Here is a 24,771-nt window from a genome sequence, read left to right as displayed (position 1 = left end):
TAAAATTTTGCGTGGCATGACGTCATGTTGGGGTAAAAATCACTTTGTTTGGACGTCGTACGTTTTCCGGTGAGTAGAAACATATTACACAATTGCTCAGATCGTAAATTAAAATGTATTTAAGCATTATGAGAGAATTCTACCTCTTTCATGGGCTTTCTCGCAAGTAGTTTTTCATTGAGCACAACGCCTTTTTCGTTTTAAATTTGTTTTCAATTATAATATGAAGTACTTTGTTTGCATTTTATTATGCTATTACCATAATATTTTCATAATGTAGTGTAGTCGTTTAATTAAGAATCGAATTTGCATTATATATAGACGCTACATTCTTCCACTGGCGATTTAGGTTTGTCCTGCAGGAGACCTTTTAGGAGGGATTAGAAATGTCTCAGTCGACAATGCCACCCCCGAGAAGTGATGCGACGTCTGAAGATGATAGTGCTGATAATTTAGTCAATGATAGGAATGCTAATTCGGTGTCCTCGCCGTTATCTTCACCACAGAGGCAGCCTTCTATCCAGCATCCTATGAGCCTGTCTCTGTCCTCGACTACTGGTTAGCTGACTGTTATTTGTTTTTTTCTTGAAATAATGAATTTAGCACCCAATTAATTCTCTCAAATTGGAAGCACTATGCATTTTTAATTGCGTGAACTGTCTAATTTTTTCCTCAGTTAATTACTGGAAATTATTTAATTTTTATTGGTATAAAAACCCTCCCAATCTATTTAGTTGAGAAAGATAATTAGAATCTGTGGACGATGAAAACGTGAACACTTATTTATTCTTTCTAAAAGTTAGAATTGGTAAAGTTGTGGCAATTTTAGATTTTTGTCATTTAGATATTTTTCAATTTTATAAGATTTGATTGCTATTTCAGAAATGCCAATGTTTAACATTTTTAATTGATGAATCAATCGTAATCATCTTCTGTAAGGCAATCAGGAGTTTAGGAAATAAATTCATCGGTGGGGTATACTTATTTTGACAAGATCTGCAATCGAATAAAATTGAATTTTTAAGCTCTTGGCTGATACACATTCTTAATGAGCGTTTTAGGATTTCTTTTTTGTATAAAGTTGCTTTCGTTGGCTTTACATTCTGAATAATGACCAGAAAGAGCTTTAATTATATTTTATTTCTCTAGCAGTGCCCTTACCACCGCAAGGACCACCACCATTTCCAACTTCTAGTGCAGGAAGCACTCCAACAGGAGTTCCCAGTACTGGTGAAACAAACTCTCCTAGTCCTAGTCTGTATCCAGTATCCTTATCATCACCTGTGAATGGAGGAAACAGTAATCGAAAAAGAGATGATGGGGAGTGCATGGGATGGGCTCCAACTCTGCCTCTGTCATCATCCACCACAAGACAGTCAGCTCCGACTACACCTCGAGGCAGTGGAAGTAGTGCATCATCACCAACAGGGCAGAATGCAGCTAACCAGCTGCCAAGGACCCTTGCCTCTCCATCTGCCCAGTCTCGAATGGAGTCCTTGAGAAACTGGGGGATTTCAACTTATAAATGTACTCGTCAGATGGTGTTTGAAAAACTTGGAAAAACTGCACGCACTGTTGATGCTGGTTAGTGTAACCACTTTGTGAATTTTTATGCTGTGTGTGTGTGTATGTATATATATATATATATATATATATATATATATATATATATATATATATATATATGTATATTTATATGTGTATATATATATGTGTATATATATGTATATTTATGTGTTTATATATATATACATATATATACACATATAAATATACATATATATATATATATATATATATATATATATATATATATATATATATATATATATATATATATATATATATATATATATATATATATATATATATATATATATATATACACACGCACACACACATATACATACACACACACACACATATATATATATATATACACACATACATACATATATATACATATATATATATATATATATTATATATATATATATGTATTATATATATACCCTGGGCGGATGCTAAAAGGAATGTAAAAATACAGTTGTGAAACTCATAGGTATGGGTGAAACTCACTCTGAGGCAGCCCCTGCATCAGCAGGAGAAAAGTGAATTGGTTGATCATTCTTCCTCAGCTGCTCCATTACAATGCGTTTACAAGAAATCTATAAAGTCACAGTGTAAGGAGATGCCTTGGCAGCTGAATAGGCCAAAGTACTTGGGCAGGAAATGAAGGGGTCCATACTCAAATCCTGGTAAAGGTGAATGCTTTTAAAATTTGAAATTGCTGCGTATTAATGTGCATTAGATGATGACTCATTTTAAAGTAACTGCCATGACATCTCCTTCAGTTCTTTGAGTCTTTTTCTATTTCTTTTAGCGCACATCTAAATGAACCATGTATAACCATGGTTGATTAAATTCATACATCATGGTAAAACAGTCAGAATATATAGGAGATATAAATAGAAAAGGAATGCTAAAAAATGTCAAAGCAACTCACTTATTATGTGGTTCTAGCTGCCGCCATCATCAGCATGAGAGGAATTACTCATCTCTTGCTGATGATAGTGCTGGGGATTCATGCCTTTTTATTATACAATAGGTATCACTTACTAGTTGGTTGAATGTTGATTGAACCATAACACTTTCCAGCAGCTTTGTACTTAATTTTACCCTAGTATTTATCAAGAAAGTGGATTGATAGAGGGATGAAGTGTTAAATTAAGAGATAATATTATTTAATCCCTTAAAGCCTTGAGGAAGTCTACTTGAACCCATCCTTTTCTATCAAAGTAGATGTGCATAAAATCGTATATTTCAGAATGGATTAAACCACAAATTTAAATATGGCTACTGTTTCTCAATGTGCATTTGAAAATTTTGGTGGTGATGTTCAAGACTCCAATTCAAAAGATCAATAAGTACATCTTATTATACAAATATTAAATAAAATGTCAGTTTCTTTGCAATTTACGTAAGGAATTAATTCAGAATAAGTTTACTTGATACTTTATCAGTATATTGTTAGGCATGTCTGGGTTGCATTTTTTAGGGAGTCAGTGCCTTTGGTGTGTAGTGCTATTCACAATTAATCACCACATGGTTCTTAAAGCACTTTCGAAATGGGTCTTCTTGTACTGCATTCCAAAACGTTTTCTGCTATTGACAAGTTACCTAAGAACCCTTATTCTCAACATTTATGTCATAGTATTTATTAGTATTGGTCCAGAGACTGTGGCCTCATAGTCCTCTTTGGCAATGGAAAAACTAACTACAATTTAGGTAATTTTATGTTATGATATTAGGAAATGCTGTCCCATAACATGGCTTTTTCCCCACATTGCACGCCCCATTCCTCACTTTTCTCATTTTAGTTCGTGCTCTAATTTAATCAGAACACGTTTATTGTTTCCATACTCTTATGGGAGGTATATGGCCGGAAGAGTTCTGTTGCACTGTAGTATATCATGTGCAACACACAATTGGGAGCTCATCATTTCGACCTCTCAGGAGTAAGGATAAGGTTTCCTCAATTTCTTTATTATTTCACGTGAATGGCCTTTTCCTGCTTTTCAATTGCAATTCCAAGGGGATAGAAAAATTTTATATCCAATTTATTCCTCTTTAATTAGACACGATAATTAGATAAGAAAAAGTAGTCTCTTGTGTCCAGAGACTGAATTTACTTTGGATTCACTACAGTGAATACTGGACAAAAATAATGTCCACATGTTGGAAATACAAAGTTGCACCACCGTAAGATCTAAATCCCCAAGACAGGGAAGATGGGTGACTGGTTTAGAGTAGGGGGCCCACACTCAATGTCAACTTTTGCTTATGTGTTGATTTTAAAGACCGAGAAGGGTCTGCTTTCGATCTGTCACAAGACCTCTTCGCTCACGAAAAATTCCCCTGAGATGCTGTGAAATAGCAGTTGCAGCATGTGGTCAAATGGAGTTTTATGCCCTTGTATGTATTTTCCCCATTGCATTTACCTCGGTGAGTATTTACTAGAGATTGTGATCATATGAGCTTTTTTCAAGTTCCATTCCAAAAGAAAAGGAGTCAGGAATTACAAAAGGAGGAGAAGAGATAGATGAATAAATTCTTCTTTGATAAATAGATTTGAGAAAAATTTAGGTACATATTATTAATGAATTTGAAGCTTTCTACTTTAGTTGTATGTGAAAGGATGTCGATTGATACAAGACTGGCATTGGAAGAAATATATAATTTTATGTTCCCAAGGACCGTATAACTTTCATCTCTCATACATTCCACATATACGTATATGGAATGGAATGGAATATGTACTTCATCATGGGGTTGACAGTTCATGTGCGTTTTCTTGCACTTGGCTCTATATTGACTGAACTCATCATTGGCCATTATTGTAGTAATGGTTACTCATTGGTCATTTGTAGTAATGGTTACTCATGGAATCTATATTTTGTGAAATAATAATTTTTATCAATATTGTCGTGATATTAGTTTGCTACATCATTTTTATTTTGGTCTGTTTCAGAACTTGAAGCACAGATTGAGCTAGTGCGAGACACCCAAAGAAAGTATGCAAATGTGTTACGACTTTCCAGAGCTCTAACGTCTCATTTTTATCATGTTGTACAAACTCAGGTAAGAGTTCACCTCAGCATTCACTAATGATTGGTACTAGTATTAATTGATTGATTAGAGAATATTTCTACTGCTGTTAAAATGGAGCGTAAAGAGTACCTAGTTTAGCAACTGATGCCCTAATGTGAATTTTATTACTAAGGTGGATCATTATACTGGGTGTGGCAACATAATGTCCTTTTTAAGGGTGTTTTGCTTTATAAAAAAGGAAGTTATGTTGCCACTCTCTGTACATAGTTGGAAAAAAGCCGGCATTTTTCATTAAACATTTAATTTTGATTTTGGGAAAATTTTTGTATCATTTTTAAATGCTGGCTATTTATTCCACAAATAGCTGTTCTTCTGTGAATCTCATGATGTCATATTTGGTCATTGTCATTCTTGGTCATTATTAACTAAGTGTTTTGCATATCCCTATGAGTTTTCTAATTATCCTTATTTTGAGACTCCCATCAACCACATTCACTTGCGAGTTTCTTGATTTGCCCCTGTCTTACCATTGCCCCTTTCCCATAAACCTGTTTGGTAGTTTGACTGTCAACCTAGAGAAACAAGTACAGAGCTTATGCCGTACAAACAGCACACAGCAGTACACTCTTTCACGTTAGACAATATTACCAGTCTTCCCAATCCACATTCTCTCATCGATCCATTCCTCACCCTTTCTCTCCTATGTTCACTGCAAACTCATGTCAGGTATCCCGTACCTTTTGGATTTGAGATTTATGCACATCCTGATTATCCTAATTTTACCATCATAAGATAATATGGGTCATGGTAGTCCAGTGGGTAGAGCATTGGACTACTGACCAGAGGGTCCCGGGTTCGTTCCCCGAGGCAAGTCTCTGGGCACCTGCTGCTCCACCCAAGCTATGTGATTTTTTGCCAGATCCTCCTGGGAAACCATAACCGGCACAGGGGAAGGAACTGGCCCCCCTACCCTGATGTGTGAATTTCAGCCCCGTCAGGCTCAGTACTGGGTGATTCCTACCATCACCTACCAAACTGATCTTTGGGTTGATTACTGTGTTTATGGTTTTTTTTAAGATAATGTGGATAAGTTCTAAAAGTTCAGTTTTGTGCGATATAATTTGAAAAAAATCCTCTAAATATAGGCCTGCATTGCAGTCGGGGCACTAGTACACTGTATCCCTCCTTTTACCTCGTGCAGAGCACAGCTGGCATCTTCTTTTGAGGCCTGGACTTCTCCCGGGTGGGCTGTATCTTTTCAACGTGGTGCCTCTCGACCAATCTTCCTCCCTTGAACTTGCACTATCACATTCAATACTCACTTCTCTTTTTCTCCATTCAAGTGTTCAACTAAATTCTGTATACTATTTTCACTTTAAAAAAGCTTGTCCCTTTTGGAATCCATTAGGAGGGTTATTTACGAGGCTTTTTTACTTCTCTTTCTCAAGAAAGAAATCTGGCAATTGAGACCATAGATGGTGGTGAGACCTTTTGCCCCTGCAACTGCTATGATGAAAGAAAAAGAAAGAATGATACACAAATGGTTCCAGAGAAATTAGATAGGGAGATCATATCAAGTAATAAAGATGAACAGAACCTGAGGACAAAGCATAAATGCAAAGAACTCACATATATCATAAGGACTGACTTGATAGATTTATATTCCTTATAGAGTGCCTTTTCATATAGCGGAAACAGAACGATTAGGAAGACTCAATATCTAAGAAGCCTAGGGCAACCATATATATTACAAAAATTCGATGGCTTTGCAGAAAAAATTCAAAACCGAGGGAGGGGAATGGGGTACACCTCAATCCATGATAAGACTAATCCATTAGGTACTTGTCCATCCTCATTCCTTTTCCCATTTGGTGTAGGAGTTGAAGTGGGAAGAGCTGGAAATCCGGATGAATTTAAAAACGGGTCATTTGGTTAATGATTTATTGTTTGAATACCTCTCCCCAATCCTAAAAGTACCCCTTTCCTTCACAGAAAGACCCAACAAACCTCCTCACTGTGAACCCATCAATCACCTTTCCTGACACTTAACACCCCTCTCCCCCCTCCCCATCAACACCGATCGCAACCCCACTTTTTCTCCTCCTTCTCCCCCCTCTCTCCCACCTCTCCCTAATGAATGGTATGTAAATGGACTGCAACTTAATTAATTTGTACCTGATGATGACGCTTAAGCATTGAAACTAGTTGTACGTAAATAAAGAACAGTGGAGAGATGCATCATGTTCTTCATTTAATGAACATTAACTTCTACAAAGTTGAGCCGGGAACAATTGAATACTATCTTTCTGACTTTGGACAGACTTTTCAAACTGCCCTCATAAGTTGTTAAAGTTATATGTCTGTCAAATTTTCAGCAGATAGATCTTTTTTTGTTTCGGTGTAAACAGCTCAAAAATCAACGACATGGATTTTCAATTTAGTTTATTTGCATAAATTGCAATTCATGGAATCAGTGCCGTTGTTCAAAATGTAAACTTTATGTAAAAGTCAAGAAAATTGGTTGAGTATTAGAAATCTCTCCGCCTCATAGTCAAGGTATTCTGCAGTCATATTCCCGGCTCATTTCTTATAAAGTTTATATCTCCTTGAATTTTTATGATGTAGATATTTTGTTCTTGTTGAAATGAGAATTAATTGTGCTTTCTGTTAATTGAGTCATTACCAGTCTCTTGAGTTACTTTGAGCTCATTTCATGAAATTATATTCCTTCCTGATTTGGGCTTCTTATTCTATTCTCTATGGATATTTGCATGAAGGAATTTATTTCAACATTTTCTGTTCTTTGTTATTAGATCAAAATATTACTTACTTTCCAGAGTATGTAAAAAGATGCATTGTTTGTACATAATTTTTAAGCGGGCCTGAATATTCCTTTTTTAGCTAAGGTTGTAAATATCATATTTTATCTAGGGGTAACACTGAATGTGTGTCACATTCAAATTTAACTACCAAAGTATATTTATTTTTTTCTCAAGAATAATTTTTAGTCAATTTTACCTGATAGCGTAGATATGTTCATTCAAATTTTCTTGCCTCTTAGTAAAGTACATGTTTCATTTATTGAGTGTGAATTCCAATTCCATGGCCATCTTTTGACAATATTCAAGATAGCTTTTGGCTTTTATGTCAATGAAGGGACTAGAACCAGTCGTTCACAAAATTCTTAATCATGAATATGAATGTTTCTGCAACCAGTGGATTTTTCTTCCATTTCTATTCATAGCATGCTCTAGGAGAATCCTTTTCTGAATTGGCTCAGAAGAGTCCTGAGCTCCGAGAAGAGTTTGTATGGAATGCTGAAGCCCAGAGACGCCTCACACGTAATGGAGAGACCCTTCTTCATGCTCTTCACTTCTTTGTTTCTTCTGTAGCCACACTCACCAATCGTACAATAGAAGATACTCTTCTCACTGTACGTCATTATGAAGCTGCAAGGTATATGGATGTCTATATTTTAGTGTGTTTTAAAAAGACCTTATGTTCCCATTATATTTTTAAAATTTAAATTAGAATTGAGATATTTTACCGCAAAAACATTTGTTTCCCTACATAAAAAACAAATGGAATTTTAACTTATTCCTATTTATTCCTGATATGCACCTGAAAAAGATTCCTTTTCTTAAATTATTTGAGAATTCATTTGATCCATGTAGCTGGTATGGTGTATAATTTCATTTGACAATTATGTATGATGTTTTTTTGAACCTAATTGGGTGGTTCATTCAGAGTGAAGCCTTAATGACCATCGCTGAAAAATGGTCATTAAGACTGGTGGTCATTTAATAGGAAGACAAGTGCTTGGTTAGAATGTTTCTAGAAATATGTTTGCAAATGAACAGTTTCATGCTTTGAAAAATGGAATTACTCTGAAAAATACCAAACTCATGATTTAATTGAAACTGTCTAAACCTAATTTGTTTCATTATTATTCAGTCATGATGTTAAATTTTTGCCAAATTAATAAAAATATTTTGTTGTATTTGTAATGTTGGCTTGTGACATTTATTTTTGCCATTATAGGATAGAATATGATGCCTATAGAGCTGACTTGGAGTCAGCCATGCAAGCAGTGTCGCAAGCACCAGCCTCTGCTCCTCCACCTTTGGGAGGTGGAGGTCAGCCAGTGGGCGCTGGCTCTGGCTCACCAGGAGCTGCTGCAGCGAATAGCCGCTTGGAAGATGCCCAGAGACAGTATGATGCACAGCGTGCCGCTTTTGAAAGACTACGCTCTGATGTTTCAGTAAAACTCAGGTTCCTTGATGAGAATAGGGTAATTGTCATTCCTGCATTTGTTTTCATTTAATTAAAAATAATAATTTGTTGTTTTATAAATTTCAAATATCAAAACATTGATGAGATAAGTTGTGCAGAATGTGTTAATTTTTTGTAAAAGGTTATTAATCAAATTCAGTGAAATCTCTCTAAACAGCCATTCCTTCCAATTACCACTATTACTTGGAACAGAATGAAATTCCTACAAGGTCAATTTATTCTTCCCAGGTACAATGTTAACCCCTCCAGTCAGTGGCCAAGACCAATGGTCACGTCAATGGCCTGGCTTCTCCCAATCTGGCTGATAAGACAGATAACAAATAATTTTAATTTGGTTGGAGTCGTAGTTGTAAACACCTTACAGGCTGTAAAGTGAATGATATTGAAATGTGTAAGCTGTCAGAGTATCTTAGTTTTCTGTCTTCAAGTATAGTAAGCACTTAATGAGCTAACTCTTGGCGTTAAGCACAATCAAAGATTGTGTAAATAATGCTGAAGATTCAAGTAGCTAAATATTATGCTAAACTAAATAAAAGACAAACATTGGAATTTTGGGGGATCAAACACATACCACAGGATTGGTTGCTGGATTATCTAGCGTGAGCTGTTCTATCTAGCATGCTCTTCTGGATATAATGTATGCGAGTAAATTTACATAATGACCTTCCAGCCAACCATGGTCCAATATGGGGAATTTTCAATTGCCGTTATCTCAAAAAAATTGAATGTAGAAGCATTTCTTCAGAAATGTAGGTTCCATTTTAGTTTCTTTCATGTGATAAATTTTATGGTTAACTTCAGATTGCCAAGATGTTCATCCATTCTTACACATAATTTAAATATCTGCAGCCATCAATGTTACCTAGGTTTTAATTTTTTATTAACCATGTTGTGAAATTAATAGGTGTTATAATTTACAGTTTTGTATAAAATCGTTATAAATTATGCATGTAAGAACTTAATTATAAACTATGCAACCAGTTGGATAACCTTCCCTTAAAGTTTTATATCAAACTTCCCCATACCACAAAACAGACTAGCTGTAATAGGTTCAAAAATGTAATTGAGGATTGACTGATTCCAAACCCCTTTTATGTTTGAAGTGAAAAATTTGAATTGGACTTCTCAGGAGTGAAATTATAATACATGTGTATCTCTTCACCACGGTGATGAATGCATGCATTGATATGTTTTTAATTTGACGACATCTATGTTGGCAAGTGCTGTTCTTTGATGGAAGAAGATTGATTGATTGATAAGGCAATGTACAGCGAGGCAAAACCTTGGCAAGCCCAAGGGTATCATACATGTATGACCTCATTTCACAAATTTTCATCGGGAGAATACTATATCGTATTGAAATAAATGGGTGCTGTTCCATTAATTCAGAGAAGCATCCAGAATGTGTGTTGTGGACTTGAATTCAAGTATATGTGATCTCATAGACATTAATTCGCTGATGTTTATTGAAAATATCTCTTTTTCAGATCAAGGTAATGCATAAGCAGCTCCTGCTATTCCACAATGCAATTTCTGCTTATTTCTCTGGAAACCAGCAGGCACTGGAAGCAACTCTCCGTCAGTTTAATATAAAGGCTTCTCAGTCACCTTCTGCCGGATCACCTTCATGGCTTGAAGGGCATTCACCTTAATGATAGTGGTAACCTCTTAAGTGATAAGTTGAGGTAAGAAACAATTGCATTTTATTACTTGTTTGAATTGATCTTGTTTTTGACATTCCAAATACAGGGAACATATAAAATAGGCTTGTTTTCTGATCTCTTAACTGTAAGAACTGCATTCATTTAATGAAAATATTAAGAATCTGTTCCATCCATGGTACCTGACAAGGTACAATCATCCAGCAGTTTAATATGCTGAACCCTTGGCAGACTCCAGGCAATATTCTTTATTCATCCATAGCATGGTATCAGATGTGGTGGATATCATCTGTAGAAAATACAATAATGGTTAGCCTTTTCTAATCTAGGCTCTGTGGTGCTGTTGAGTCTCCAGATTAGGCGAAATATAGATCTTGGGTTTTGACACACTCAACTCCATGGGACATTTTCCCTATTTGACCTTTTGCACTTCTGGTTTTTGATGACTTTGAATGATTCCAAATGATTAATTAAAGCCCCAAAGAGTAAGAATACTATTTAAATTTGAAATGAACGAAATTAAATGTATCATCGTTTTTAACTAAGATTAAGGGGACAGAATTTGTAAAAACTTGTGAACGAAACAGTGGTTATGCAAACTGCATTGTATTGTTGTCCCATTTATCTATTTCCATTTGTAAGATATCCAATGATCCAGTTTTTTTTAAAAAAAGGGAGCTTAAATTAGAAAATTATACTTATTCTCTTTTGTTATTTTCCCAAATAGTGACTCAACAAACTGTCACTGCTGTTCTCTGGCATAATTTAAATAAAGGATTTTTATTTTTATAAATAATCTAGTTTGTTTTGTTATTCAGAGTGGGTTTTCATTATATTACCCGAATTTAAGCATTGAAATATCTGTGGAATTCTTTGTCTTCTATAAAGTGTTACCTACAACAGTAAGTGTTACCTACAACCTTACTTTCAAGGTATGGATGCATGAGAGAGATATGGATCAAGAGAATTCAATCAGCTCAGCTGATAAGGGTAGTTGCTCTAGGCCTCCCCTTGCACTACTTCAGGCGATGTCATTCCAGCAAATCAGCAGTCCTTGAGATAAGACCTACGTAGAACAGAGGGAGATGAAATAGTTGTTTTGGTGACCTATTGACCGCTAAATATTCTGGCTACCTGCTTGGGTAAAAATATCTTGCTAAAAGATTTCCACGTGCTAGTAGTAGTATTTAGTGGAGGCGACCGACAGCTAAGGTCATTTGCGCTATTAGGGATGGACAGGAAAGGATGAAGGGTGGAGAGAAACCTGGCGTCGGCATTAGCCTACTGTAAACGAAAGGCACCTAGGGGTCCGCAGCTTAACGTCCCATCTGATAGATGGCGTATTCACTCAAAGTGCCCTCCACAAAACACCTCAAGTAAGGATGGCGATATCACTGAAAATTTTTCAACACCACCGGGATGCACACCCAGGCCCTCTGGGTGGGAAGCCAGTACGATAGTTACTGCACCTTCTCGATCCCCTTTCCACATAATTCTGCACTCCTATTGATTCCTCAGTACCCATCCCTTTTTTGCCCCACACAGGTAACATTTTTGTCATTATAAAATAGAGATCCTTAGAGTGAGAGGTAAAGTAGGGGACCCTTGGAGTAATTTTGCAAGCACCTACATTTAATGGCAATGTGACACTTAATTTGTAGTGGAGAAGACAGTGGTAGCCTAAATGGCATAGGTGAGTGGCACAGGTGGTAAAGTAAGCTTTAACACCCCTCAAGCATCAATCATGTACATATAGTTTAGAGTTGCTAGTCTTTTAATTGTAATTAAAAAAATACTACCTCCAAGCTGGAATCTAGCAAGGTTTCCAAGTCATCCAACATTTCTGGTTATACCTGTAATTTTGGGTTCATTTCAAGAACTATTTTGTTTTTTGTCCGGGGAATCGCAGGTTGGAGAAGGGAGAGGTGACTGCTGGAAAAAGTCCACATAGTACAATATGTTTGGACAATAAGTTTGTTTTAACTTTCACTTGAGGTGGTACTTAGGGTCATCAACAAGGGAATGGAAAAGAGGACAAATGATTTATTTGCAGAGGATCAGTTTGGTTTTAGAAGGGAGAAAGGAAAACATGATATCATCACACTGATGAGACCCTTAATAGAAAGGAGCATAGAGTATAACTGGAATGTATTTGAATGCTTTGTGAGTTTTGATATGTTAGACATTGTACACAGGACGAAGTTGATTAACACTTTCCTGAAAATATGGTTAGCCTGAAGGTATAGATGACTTATCTGGGGTCTGTGCATGTCCCAGAGCAGTTGGAGAGCTGGGGTAAACAGGGCTGTCAATCATTACCTGTTTCTTTCAACATATTTGAGGAGGAAAAGATAAGTAAGGCATGAGATGGGCTGGAGGTAGAAATTAACAGAGGTGGAGAATTCATAAAATCAGTTAGATTGGCATAAGATCAAGTTTTAGTCTAGTCAGTCAATGAAAGGATCACAGTTACTCCTGACCTATCACACTATAGAATCAGTGAGATAGGTTTTGAATGATAATCATTGTAAATAGAACCGAAGTATTGAGGTCCACAAGAAATAGGAAGGCTAAGTTAAACTAAAAATAGGCAGCATAGACTTAAGGTGGTTGACCAGTTCACATGTCTAGGAAGTGTTTTGGGTAAAGATGGCCAAAGCACTGGGAATAGAAGAAGAAGAATTGTATTGGGTAATTAGCTTTTAAAAAAGAGTAAGGAGTTGCTATTAAGGACCTTGGCCTTGAGTCAAGTCGTTTAAAAAAATGTGGGAAAACTTTGATTTGGGGCGTAGTTTTGTAGGACTCTAAAACTTAATGAATGCAGTAAAAGAATAAGTGCCAAAGAAACTGCGGGACATGCCGCAAGAGTAACTTTTAACGGAGTCATCTGCTAATGTGCATTTCAATGCAGCAATTTCAGAGTGTAAAAATCATTCGCCTTGACTGAGATTCGAACCCAGATCCCTCAATATCCAGTTGAGTGGTTTAGCCAGTTAAGCTATCGAGGCATCCTCTTAAACTCTGAGGCATTGTATGTACGGTATTTCATCACAACATCTTGTTCCTTTAAAAGTCCCAAAATTTCAGAGTTTAAGAGAACGCTTTGATAGCTGAACTGGCCAAAGCTCTCGACTGGATATTGAGGGATCTGGGTTCGAATCCCAGTCAAGGTGAATGATTTTTACGCTCTGAAATTGTTGCATCAAAAGGATAAGCATAGAGGAGAGGCTTTAGACATGTAGATGTGGATGATGTGGAAGAAATAAAATTGTTAGAAAGGAAAACAAATTAAGAAATTGTAGGCATGGTAGGAGATGAGTGAAAGGCTTGGAGAGAAATTCAAAGAAGGCAGGAAAAATCAATCCTGGGCATTTTGATTGGTGATGTCATGTTAAAGACAGTGATAGAGGGTGGAATGTTGGACAAATAAGGAAGAGAATAATTGTCATGTTGGACAAAATGGAGGAGGTGGAATGCATGTGGAATTGAAGGAGACTTTATTTTGGAATTGGGTGTTGTGTTGTCTCACGTTAGGTGAGGCATAGAAGTGTAGTGGAGATTATTTTGTTTGCTCATCCAAAACTTACCATTACTGTTCAACTCATGGAATTAATCATTAGTAGTTAATGTAAAATATTGAAAACTTAAATGTAAATATTTTATTATAATGTTTTAATGGAAATATTTTTTTACAATGTTTTTATACACATTTCATAAGGATATTTCTAGTGTAGGCGTGTGATTAAAAATGTTTTTTTAGCATTCATAGCATTTAGTAATTAAATTTTAGTGCCATATGATTACCAAGCAATCTGCTTTAGGATTTAATTAGCTTTTTACCTTCTTTTCAGCTTTATGAGGTTTTTAATTTTTAGAAAATGTGATCCCCTGGATGTGAGGAAGGTGAATGCTGCCGAGAATATATTGAACTGAAGCAAAGTGCTGTTATGCGAGTGTGATGTTCACTACTTTTTTATGGACAGATGCTCATATTGTTTTGGGAGCACTCCCAGCTGGCTATGGATTACTTTGATGTGTTTAATCACTTTCTCCATCCCAGTTTCTGAAGACTTAGTAAGAAATGGATGGTTGAGTTTTTCTGAGTGTAAAATGTAGTTCTTTGATGAACATTACACAGTGTAGATATGTCCAGTTATTGTCACCTACAATATAGTGAAAGGTACTCATTCATTGGATGTAGAAGTGGTGTCCTAAAAAAGATTTCACTATATTTTATGATATTTATTTGAATTTAATATAAATTTGTTTGTTGAGAAGAGATTAATTGTTATATTTCCAAATATGTGTGCAAAGGTCAAAATAAGCATTTATTTATGAACGCCATGTTTCTCTAGATGATCTGCTATGTTTCATGTGAAAGTATGCAGTGGACTGACTTGACTGTTGCTCTAATTTGAAATTTACATCGGAAAATGATTGTTAAACATTCATCAACCGTGGCTTTAAAGTGTTGTTTTTTATAATCAAGGAACATTTGGTATGAATAATTTTAATTGAAAATGTCCATCCTATATTTATATGATGTCAGACTGTTTGAGGATGAAGCAATTTTACGAGGACGGAATGCAGAGGGGATATCTATTTGAAAAATGAAGTATTAACTTTTCATTTTCATAAAGAATTGGTCAACTTGGAATAATGCCTTGTTTGTTGTCAATTGTCATTTGGTAAGCAAAATCCATGTTTGACATGAAGTACATTATTCAATTTTTCATCAGTCTGCTTTCATGCACACATGACAGTTTTATTTCATCCATTTTTTGCTGGAAACTGCATTGCAAGTATTATATTGCACTTAAGTCCTAAGCTGCTTGCTGATCTGTAGTTATAGCAGCATTAAGAAATATTTGCACTGTATTGAAAGAGATCTGTCATATTGTGGACCAACTTTATACATAGAATCATTTGAATTATTTAATTTAATAATATGCAGCCTTGGAATTAGTGAACCAGTAATTTTTCTTGCCATATTGAGTGTATTCTCAATACTGATACATTGATTGGCCATGAGCTCTTGAGATACTTGGTTTGATGTGTGGCTCTTTAATTGGAGATTGGAAAGTTATGATGTGTTAAAATTCAGCTCTAAAATTTGTTATACTTGAATCCCTGATGAGGGATTGCCGAATATCCCCAGTTGCCCTCTTCAAGTTACTACCTTTCAGAAAGTTCCTCTTGAAATCCCATGTGCGTGTCAATCGAGAAATTTTTAGGACGAAAGATGCTATGTGAAAGTGACATATCCGATACAGTGACTACTGCATCATTATGAGAATCAGTAATTTTTTTGAAGGCTTCATAATGTACATAGTCTTTTGAAATCATTGCAGTTCTCAGTTTGATGAATTCATTTTTTTACCTTTTTGGAAATGCCATTTAATTACACCCTGAAAGCTTTGGCTTTAATCTCAGTACCTTAAAGTTGGTTTAATCAGAGGGTAGAGCTCACCTTGTGCCAAGCTCCTCTGTGGGTGACATTTATCCACTTGGGGTGGCTCAGCCAGTTCCTTTCCTCTTGCCACCTGTGCTTTCCCTCCAAAGTCTGTTATCCAGGAAAACCACACAGGCATAGCTGGAGTGTCCAAAGGCATCACCCAGAATTGAACATGGAACATCTTGGCCCGTAAGGGAATGCTCTACCCAGAATCCTAGCATGCCACTTACACAAGAGCCTGTAGTTGTTAAAGAAAAGCCAAAAATAGTAGTTTATAGGTGATATAAAATAAAATCAGTCAAAGTTATGTTTATTGTACTACTTTGAATTGGATTATTTATTCTTTAGGACTTTATTGCATTCAATTTCATATGTCATTTACCCAGAGATTTAAAAATTGATAAAAACATGTTATTATTTATAATAATTATATAACTATTGATTTATTTTGGAATAATTTATATTAATGTTTTTTTGTGTTCTCGATTTGTATGCATAGTGAAATAGGGATACTGTGACAGTAAGACAAAGGATATTTACATATTAGAATCACTTTATACACAAAATATCCAAATATTCATTAATGTAATTTATAAATAAAATACCTTTTCATATGCATAACTTTCCATTCTCTTTACTGTGCAAATCTGTGATTCATGAATGTTTCTTAAATTGTATGTTATTATGAATTTTATTTTTTGGTTTGAAATTGTACATGATAAACGCCAAAATTTCCACTTAATATTTTTGTTATATTCAGCTATTTAAGAAACTAATTGTTTGTATTTTAAGTTATTGTTCTGTCTTAACCATTTAGAAATGAAGTAAGTATTACTCTTTACCCTTTTCCTTTCTTTCTTGTATCAATGACTGTTGATAATATTGCTGTCATCATTTTGATTTATTATTATTTTCAAACTTTTAAATACTTAAGTGTTTTTAATGTGAAACCCATATGTTATTCATATTTATTTTTACCGAGGTGACCCAATTTGACTATTCTACAGCTGCTTTTAATCAGCAATGTGTTAGTCTCTTTTTGAGAGAAATTCACTGGAAATCAATCTTTCAGGTTATACTTTCCCATCACTCTGACTACTTATTTACCTCAAATGGTGATCTTCATTTTACAGCCAAACAAGTTTTGTATCTTCAAGTGCTTTATTTAATAATTGGTCTAAGTCCTTTGAAACATATTTACACAAAGGAAATCATACTAAACATTCCATGGTTGTTTATGGCAGAAATATTCAATTAATAAGCACTGTATTCCATTACAAAAATGACTTATTCTCCATTGTATTTTTTATTTAAGTGTATTTACTGTAATTTTGTTTTCATTGTATTCATTTTTTACAACCACAATAGGGATCTGTGAAACTTTAGATTTGGTTCAGTGTCAAATCAGATTAATAATTTAATTGGTTATTGGATATGAGGGTTAATGCTTAATTCCAATAACAATTATGGTGTATGCTATTTTTTTATTTATTGCAGTACATTAATCTTTTGTCTGCCTCATTAAATACATGAAAATCACAAATCTAGGATATTTTAATACATATGCATATTGAAATGAATTAATTCATTTCACTTGCCATATTATCTAAAAGGTCTTGGCATAATTGTCCTAACTGATGTGTGATTACCGTATTTACTGGTGCAATCCAAACACTCAGATATTTTAGCTCACTAAGAAGGATATACAAATTGATGCCATAAATGTTTTTGTTACTTAGTCTGGTGAGTTCCCTCTCCTTCCAAAGTGACGTAATTTATTGGACAATCTAGGCCAACAATGCCATCGGAAATTTGACCCTTATTTTTAACAGTCCTGTCTAAATGATGTTGTTTTGGTTGATTTTTTCATGTTTTACAATTCTTTCCAAACTCACTTTTTCAGAATTTTGTTTCAGTGTAAAAGATTGCATACTGCTTATTCATGTATGAAATGAGTCTATTGTGTTAGAATATATCTTCCAAGATTACCCTACCCACATCACAGAAAAATTCTGAGAATTTACTTGTAGTTGCGTTGAAAAGTGATTGATATGGTGGCAGTTGCTTCAGGACACATGGTATCTAAACCATGGTACCCATTTGATAAACGTTTTTTCTTTATGTGTTATTGATGTATCATAATCACATGTTGATGTAAATTAAGACTTGTTTTGCATTTGGTACATGGTAATGCTGGCTGAAGTTAAATGCCCATCAGCAGTATGCTTAAAATTAATAAATTGAGTATGTCTTCTCAAAATGATTAATTTGTTTACTGATGTGACATTTTGAGAAACTTGTATGACTACAAAAGTGAATTTAAATGAGCCCATTTTAATCCAAATCAAATTGCAATAGAAAATTGATTTGAGAATCAATTCACAGGTCCCTATGATGTATTTTATATACTACATTTTTGGTGTATGTACATTGTGAATGTGATATTATTTCAACATTCCAAATCAAATTTATTTGGCTTATGCCTGTTTGTTTCCTCATTATTGGCCATGTTTTCTTTTTATTTAAAATGTACGAGAGTTGATTCTCTCAATCTAGTCTGTAGCCTTGAAAATAGCTGTGAAGAGAAATAACTCTAGTCAATTTGAATTTTTTAGGTATCTTGGTCTCTGCTGCATGATTTTTGCTGCCTTGCTCTTATATTTTCCCTTGATAAGCTGCCATGACTCTTGCAATTATCTTTTTCAATGAATCGATTGTGGCAGTAAAGTGGAATGTGAAATTTCAGCTTGTACATTTAATGTTCACTGAAATAAATGCGACAATAGTTGAAATATTTTTTACAGTTAATGTCATGTGAAAGCAAGTGATGTTATTCTGTATCCTGTTAATGCAATATTATTTAATGAGGTAGCTTGTTTCAGGAAACATGTATTTCAAAATTGAAATAATGTTGAGCTCGTCTTTTAATATTCTGAAATAAATTGTGAAAGTTAGCTACTTTTTAAGCAATTAATTGTGTTTTTTACTCAACAACTACTGGCAAGCATATTTTTTAATTATGTACATGATACCTGCTGAAGTTAAGAGATATATTGAATAACCTTTTGTGCAAATTGTTGGCCTGGTAAGCTATTACCATATATGTCATAATCATCCTGGAGAATGTTTTGACAGGAAAGTAGGGCTCACTTTGCACTAAACTATCTGGAATTTAAATTGAATAATTCATATTAGGAGATCTAGTTATTGTTCCTTAGCTTCCTGTGGTTTCTCGCTATAATGTTCCTAAATCCAGAAAATTTTACTTGTTGCCTCAGCAAGAAGTGCCCAGATGAATTGTCCAAATAATATCAGTAACTGAGTGCTTATCCATAAGGCTACTGTGATGGATGACTAGTAGGTGAAATTATAAAATAAATAAAATTGTCATGTTATTGGATTTGTTGAATTCAACGTGTATCCATTAGTTTTGACCCAATGTATCATGCAGATTGGTTCAAATGTCTTTTTTCTCTGCTTACCAAACAAAATTTAAAAGTTACTCATCAGAATTGCTGTAACTTCATGCAATTTTGTGATAATTATTTGGGCAATATTATGCATAATATTGAAAGAAATTAAGTTGTCCAAATATAAAGTTATGTCATGAATGAATCAATGAACATTGGAAGTAATGCTTTTGGTTCCACCATAAGAATTTTGGCTTATGAAATTGGAATTTAAAGTGCATCAACCATTGTCATTGCAACATAAATCCTTTAAGATGCTTAATCATGCCTCCTATGTACATATACATGGGTTTATTTCTACATGGTTTTTTGCTTTTAAATGCTTTTTCCATTTTTCATCCATTTCACATAGTCTGTTGCTTCTGTGATTCTCCGCTTTCATATAGTATCTCGTCTGGCTGAAGACCATGCTATTACTGAGTGCATAGATTACTCAAGTTTTTATTTTTTCATTTTTATTATCAGTGTTTTCAAATGATCAATACAAATTGGTCAGATTAGATCTTCATCATATGGAAGCACCTCACGTGTCATATTTTAATGAGCTTCTCTGATTTTTTTCTCATGTTTATAGTATTGAATATAGAAAGCAGTTTCTGTTTTCATGCATATGTGTTCATTTGTATTATCATCAGCAGTAGTCATGATTCTTAGATCAAAAGAAAGTCAAATATTTATCATTAAAATATTTACTGATTTGAAGTTTCAAAGGAAGTGCAATGGGATAAGTACATATTGCATTTTTTAGACTTAATTTTCTTTTAACCTATACTTTTCCAGCATAATGTAGACATCACTGAAATTCCGTGTGTATTAACATAATAGGGCGTAAAATCTCCTGTGATAGGGTACAATTTGCAAAAAAATCTTTATTATGATCGACAGGGAATGAATATCTGATTTTGTCCCAAAATACAATGAAGCAGTTCTCAAGAATGAGACTGTATTAGTGTAATCTACTTACCCTCAGTGCATTTATTACTCTGAGTTACTCTCACAATATTTGAAGGTCTTTTAATTATTTTAGTCAGGATTTTTGTGATAATGGTATGGTGATTGTTATATGGTTTATGGTAGAAAAATTCTACAAACTCATCATATTTTATTGTCCCTTGTTGAATAGCTGTCATCAACCAATAAAGGGGGGGAGAGTATCCATTCTTCATAGGAGTAAACATAGAGATTACAGTATTTGGTATAGTAAAAATTATTTCACCACCAGTATAGAATGAAGTGGTATGTACAATTTTTTCTCTGTTATCATTTGTACAGCTTTATGAGGTTTTTAATTTTTAAAATTCTGATCCCACTTTGTGATTGCTGCAGAGTTTGTATTGAATTCAAGTTTGGTACAGTTATTGAAGAATTCTGATATGCACCTTTTTTATGGCCAGCTGCTCCAACTAAACTCAAGGCTATAATGCTGGAGGCAGAGGGAAAAAATGAAATGACAAATTATACTCTCAAACATCCCTTTTACCATAAACTAAATTGTCATAACTACCCTCACTCAATCAATTTGACAATCCTTAAAATCATTAGCTCAGAGGTTATTGAAGATTCGAAATATCCTAGAAATCAATGAGTCACCTGGGCCAGATGGGATCCCACCAATAATATTGAAGAACTTCATTATAGCTGCCATTACTGTTCTTTTAGCTCTCCATAAATGCGGATATCTTTTTAGAAACGGATATATCACACCAATGTTTAATCTGGTTACAAACTTGAATTTAATAATTACCATTCTGTTGTGATCCTCTTTTGTAAACCTATTATTGTGAAGAAAATCTTAATCTCTCAAGTCACCCCTTAATTTGAATGCGTTATAACCTCATGACAGTAAAGATTCACTTGTGGCTGCTCCCCTTCAACAACTTAATTAGTGTCGCAAGACTTCATAAAAAGAGGCTTTTGGTCCAACCATTTAACTCTTTATATATATATATATATATATATATATATATATATATATATATATATATATATATATATATATAAATATATATATATTGATTTCATCAAGGCATTTGTTAGAGTAAGCCATTAGTTACTCCTATCTGAGCAACATTCTTAGAGCATTCATGACAAGGTTATAAGTTGTTTTGTGAGTTACCTGAACTCTTGGTCTCTTATTGTGTGAGCTATTTACAGTTTCTCTTACCCCTTTTCTTGCCCTGGCATACCCCAGAGTAGCCACATTAGCCATTTATTATTTTGTCTTTTAATAAATGACATTAAGAATATATTATGTGATATTAAGTTATTGATTTTTACTAACAGTGAAATTTTTTTAACTATATCACATATTTTCATAACTTTCTCATACTGTTACAGAATATTGAGCAACTAGTGAAATGGGCCCATGCTAATAGCTTGTCATTTAATGTATCAAAATGTTATGGGCTTTCAGCATTCATCTACTTCTTTCTTCCATGAGTACACTTTTTGATCAATAGATTATCCAGACCTATAGTTGTTGGTGATTTAGGAGTGTAGTTACATGATAAATTTCTTGTAAGGCTCACATGAACTCATCTATGTGTGATGCTTGGACTCTACTGTATGAAAAACTTGGATTTTATTCATTAAATGAAGAAAACAATGTATTTTTCCACTGTTCTTTATTTTGGTTCTACTAGTTTCAATGCTTAGGCGTTATCATCAGGTTCTCATGATGATACCTAAGCGTTGAAACTAGTGGTACCAAAATACAGAATAGTGGGAATATACGAGGGTCATCCGGAAAGTAGTACCCGTTCGTGAAATAAAGACACAAAAGTAAATATTAACAAACATAAAAAATTTTATTTGAAAGAGGATACTTTAAACTACTTCTCAACATAATCTCCAAGCAAATTAAGGCATTTGTCATAACGTGTGACAAGTTTCTGTATTCCTGCTGCATAGTCCTTCGCCGCCAGCTCATTGAGATACGCGAGGGACCCATCTTGCACAAATTTTTGCATAATGCAGATGGTGTTTAACAATTTCATGAACAATTGTTCGAGAAACATTGGGAAAATGCTCACAGATGTCATCAATTGTGACGCGCCGATCGTTCCTCACGAATTCGTCAACTGAGCTCACCAGTTGGTCTGTAATGACAGACGGTCTCCCCGAACGCTCATCGTCGTGTGTGTTCCCCCTCCCCATGTTGAAGTTGCGACACCACCGCCGAACAGACGACTCGTCCATTACATTGTCTCCATACACCTCCTTTAATTGGCGATGAATATCACATGGGCGAACGTTTCTTGCATTGAGGAATTTAATCACTGCCCTCACTTCACAACTGGCGGCGTTCTCAATTTTTTTAAACATTGTAAACAATCACAGAAACAACACAGGCAATGCTAGCGTCACGCAACTTGGCTCAGAGAAGGCAGACAAGCCACTGAAGCTATCTGACCTCGTCCAGCGGCTACTCGCGTCGTCAGCACTTTATGCGGCACGAACGGGTACTACTTTCCGGATGACCCTCGTACATTGTTTTCTTCAGTTAATTAATAAATTGTTAACCAAATGACCCTTTTTCAAATTCTTTCTAATTCCCAGCCCTTCCCACTTGTCAATCTTTCCTTTTTTCCATTTGGTGTATCAGTTTCGGGTTGAAATCGCTCCCATGATTTTCTTCCCACAGATGCTTGGCAAAATGAGATTGCGTGAGGTCACATTTCCTAAAACAGCGTTTATGTTCCTCCGCTCATGTTTTTAATTATACCTGTTTGGCCTATGTATATAGCACTGCAGTCCTTACAAGTTAACATTATAAATGCCTCTTTTATTTGGTTTTTCCACTTTGTCTTTTGTAGTATTAATGAATGATTTTTGGTTGTTCACAATGTAAAAAGCCAACCGATATTGTTCCCTAGGGAAGAGATTGGCTATCTTTGGTGAAATCAATCCATAAGAAGGGAATCTGCACCATTTGTAATCTTTCACATCCATATTAACTGGTTTAAACAAAAGATTTTTGTTCTGAAGGAACTTTTTCTGTGTAACATTTTTTCTATTAAATCTTCTTTGTACCCATATTTCACTGGAATATCTTTTAACGTCTTTAGTTCTTGAACAAAATTACTTTTAGAGAGAGGCATGTCCAGCAGTCTATTTAGCTGGAAATGAAAAGTGGATAACCTTTGAGATATGCGGTTGCAGGAGTTGAAGGGGAGGATGCGGTCTGTGGTGGTTCTTGTACGAAAAATTGTGAATTCAAAACCCCATTCCTTTTTCAACACAATGATGTCTAGAAAATTGAGTTTCCCATTATGTTCTTTCTCACATGTGAAATTGATTGCTTTGAATTGGGAATTAAAGGTGCTCACAAAATTGTCTAATTGTCTTTCAGTGCTTGTCAATATTGCAAATATATCGTCTACGTAACAAAACCAACAGTGAATGTTCTTTGTAAAAATAGAGGAGCTGCTGAATAGTTTTTCTTCAAAGTTGTTCATGTAAAGGTTAGCAAGGAGAGGTGATTAAGGAGACCCAATCATTAAGGCTAGTACACTCTGGGATTCTTTGTTTGGACTCATTGTCGCAGATACTTAGATTCATGTTGCAGACTGTTTGCCCCGCAACATTGTTGCCCTGGAAATCTTGTACATATCTAGTCTGTAGCCATGTTGAACGAGGTCGTGCTTTCAGAGATTGCAGTAGCACTGTATATCTCTCTACGGAGTAGATAAAAAGGCTATCAAATAGCCACCACCTTTGTTGGTGGATGCGTGTTTTAGTTATGGATGGGAATAAGCATGGGCACAATCTCCTTGACACTCTTAGATTGGAGAATGAAATAGGATTAAGAAATTTTGTTCATATGAGTCCAGTCGATTTTGAAAATCTTCTGGAAATGGTCGGACCACATATTTCAAAAAAGGTGACGAATTATAGGATGGCTGTCTCTGCTACCAACATGCTTGCAGTCACTCTCCGCTTCCTTGCAAGTTGAGACTCATATACAAGCCTCATGTATACTTTCAACATTTCTAAACAGATAATATCAGAGGTTTTTCCTGGAGTCTGCACAGCCACCAACATTGAGAACGTGTATAAAGGTAACTTTTTGTTTATTGAATGGAGTAGGAGCATGTTTAATTATTGCTCAATTTGCTATAAAAAAAGGAAAAATTTTTTGTAATTATTTAATCCTCAATTTACATTTTAAAAATAAATATTATTTTTATAAATGTAAAAATTGGAGATTTAAAACTAAGTTTACATTGGCATGAAATTCCTCATGTAGGAGGATAATGACTGTGTTGTAGTCGAATGTGCT

At 34.8% G+C, this 24,771-nt stretch overlaps 1 protein-coding gene and 1 non-coding gene across 3 annotated transcripts; both read left to right on the top strand.

Moving 5' to 3' along the window:
- The first annotated feature begins 3 nt into the window (after positions 1-3).
- Arfip (ADP ribosylation factor interacting protein arfaptin) lies at positions 4-18,988 on the top strand. 2 transcript variants are annotated; one of them, XM_071593295.1, is made up of 8 exons: positions 4-69; positions 350-558; positions 1,153-1,584; positions 4,532-4,641; positions 7,856-8,067; positions 8,653-8,902; positions 10,392-10,589; positions 14,417-18,988. In XM_071593295.1, the coding sequence occupies exons 2-7, from the start codon at positions 387-389 to the stop codon at positions 10,554-10,556; spliced, it is 1,341 nt and encodes a 446-aa protein (XP_071449396.1). In that variant the 5' UTR covers positions 4-69; positions 350-386; the 3' UTR covers positions 10,557-10,589; positions 14,417-18,988. The 2 variants fall into 2 exon arrangements, with proteins under 2 accessions (XP_071449396.1, XP_071449395.1); XM_071593294.1 differs by having other exon boundaries at positions 9-69; positions 1,150-1,584.
- On the top strand, positions 13,666-13,738 carry TRNAS-GGA (transfer RNA serine (anticodon GGA)). The gene has a single exon. It is a non-coding gene; the product is annotated as a tRNA-Ser (tRNA).
- Positions 18,989-24,771: the final 5,783 nt, after the last annotated feature.

The sequence above is a fragment of the Hetaerina americana genome, unplaced genomic scaffold (genome assembly GCF_022747635.1).
Source record: "Hetaerina americana unplaced genomic scaffold, ioHetAmer1.1.p SCAF_54, whole genome shotgun sequence".
Taxonomy (NCBI): Eukaryota; Metazoa; Arthropoda; class Insecta; order Odonata; family Calopterygidae; genus Hetaerina; species Hetaerina americana.
The sequence above is the reverse complement of the archived record's forward strand: the minus strand, read 5'-3'. Positions and strand labels throughout refer to the sequence as shown.

What these genes read in the sequence shown, in the direction of transcription:
- Arfip (XM_071593294.1), top strand. Translation starts at nt 387, where the DNA reads ATGTCTCAGTCGACAATGCCACCCCCGAGAAGTGATGCGACGTCTGAA. An exon ending in GTCTCTGTCCTCGACTACTG is followed by an intron (nt 559 to 1,149) that starts GTTAGCTGACTG and finishes TTATTTCTCTAG; the next exon opens with CAGTGCCCTTACCACCGCAA. An exon ending in TGCACGCACTGTTGATGCTG is followed by an intron (nt 1,585 to 4,531) that starts GTTAGTGTAACC and finishes GGTCTGTTTCAG; the next exon opens with AACTTGAAGCACAGATTGAG.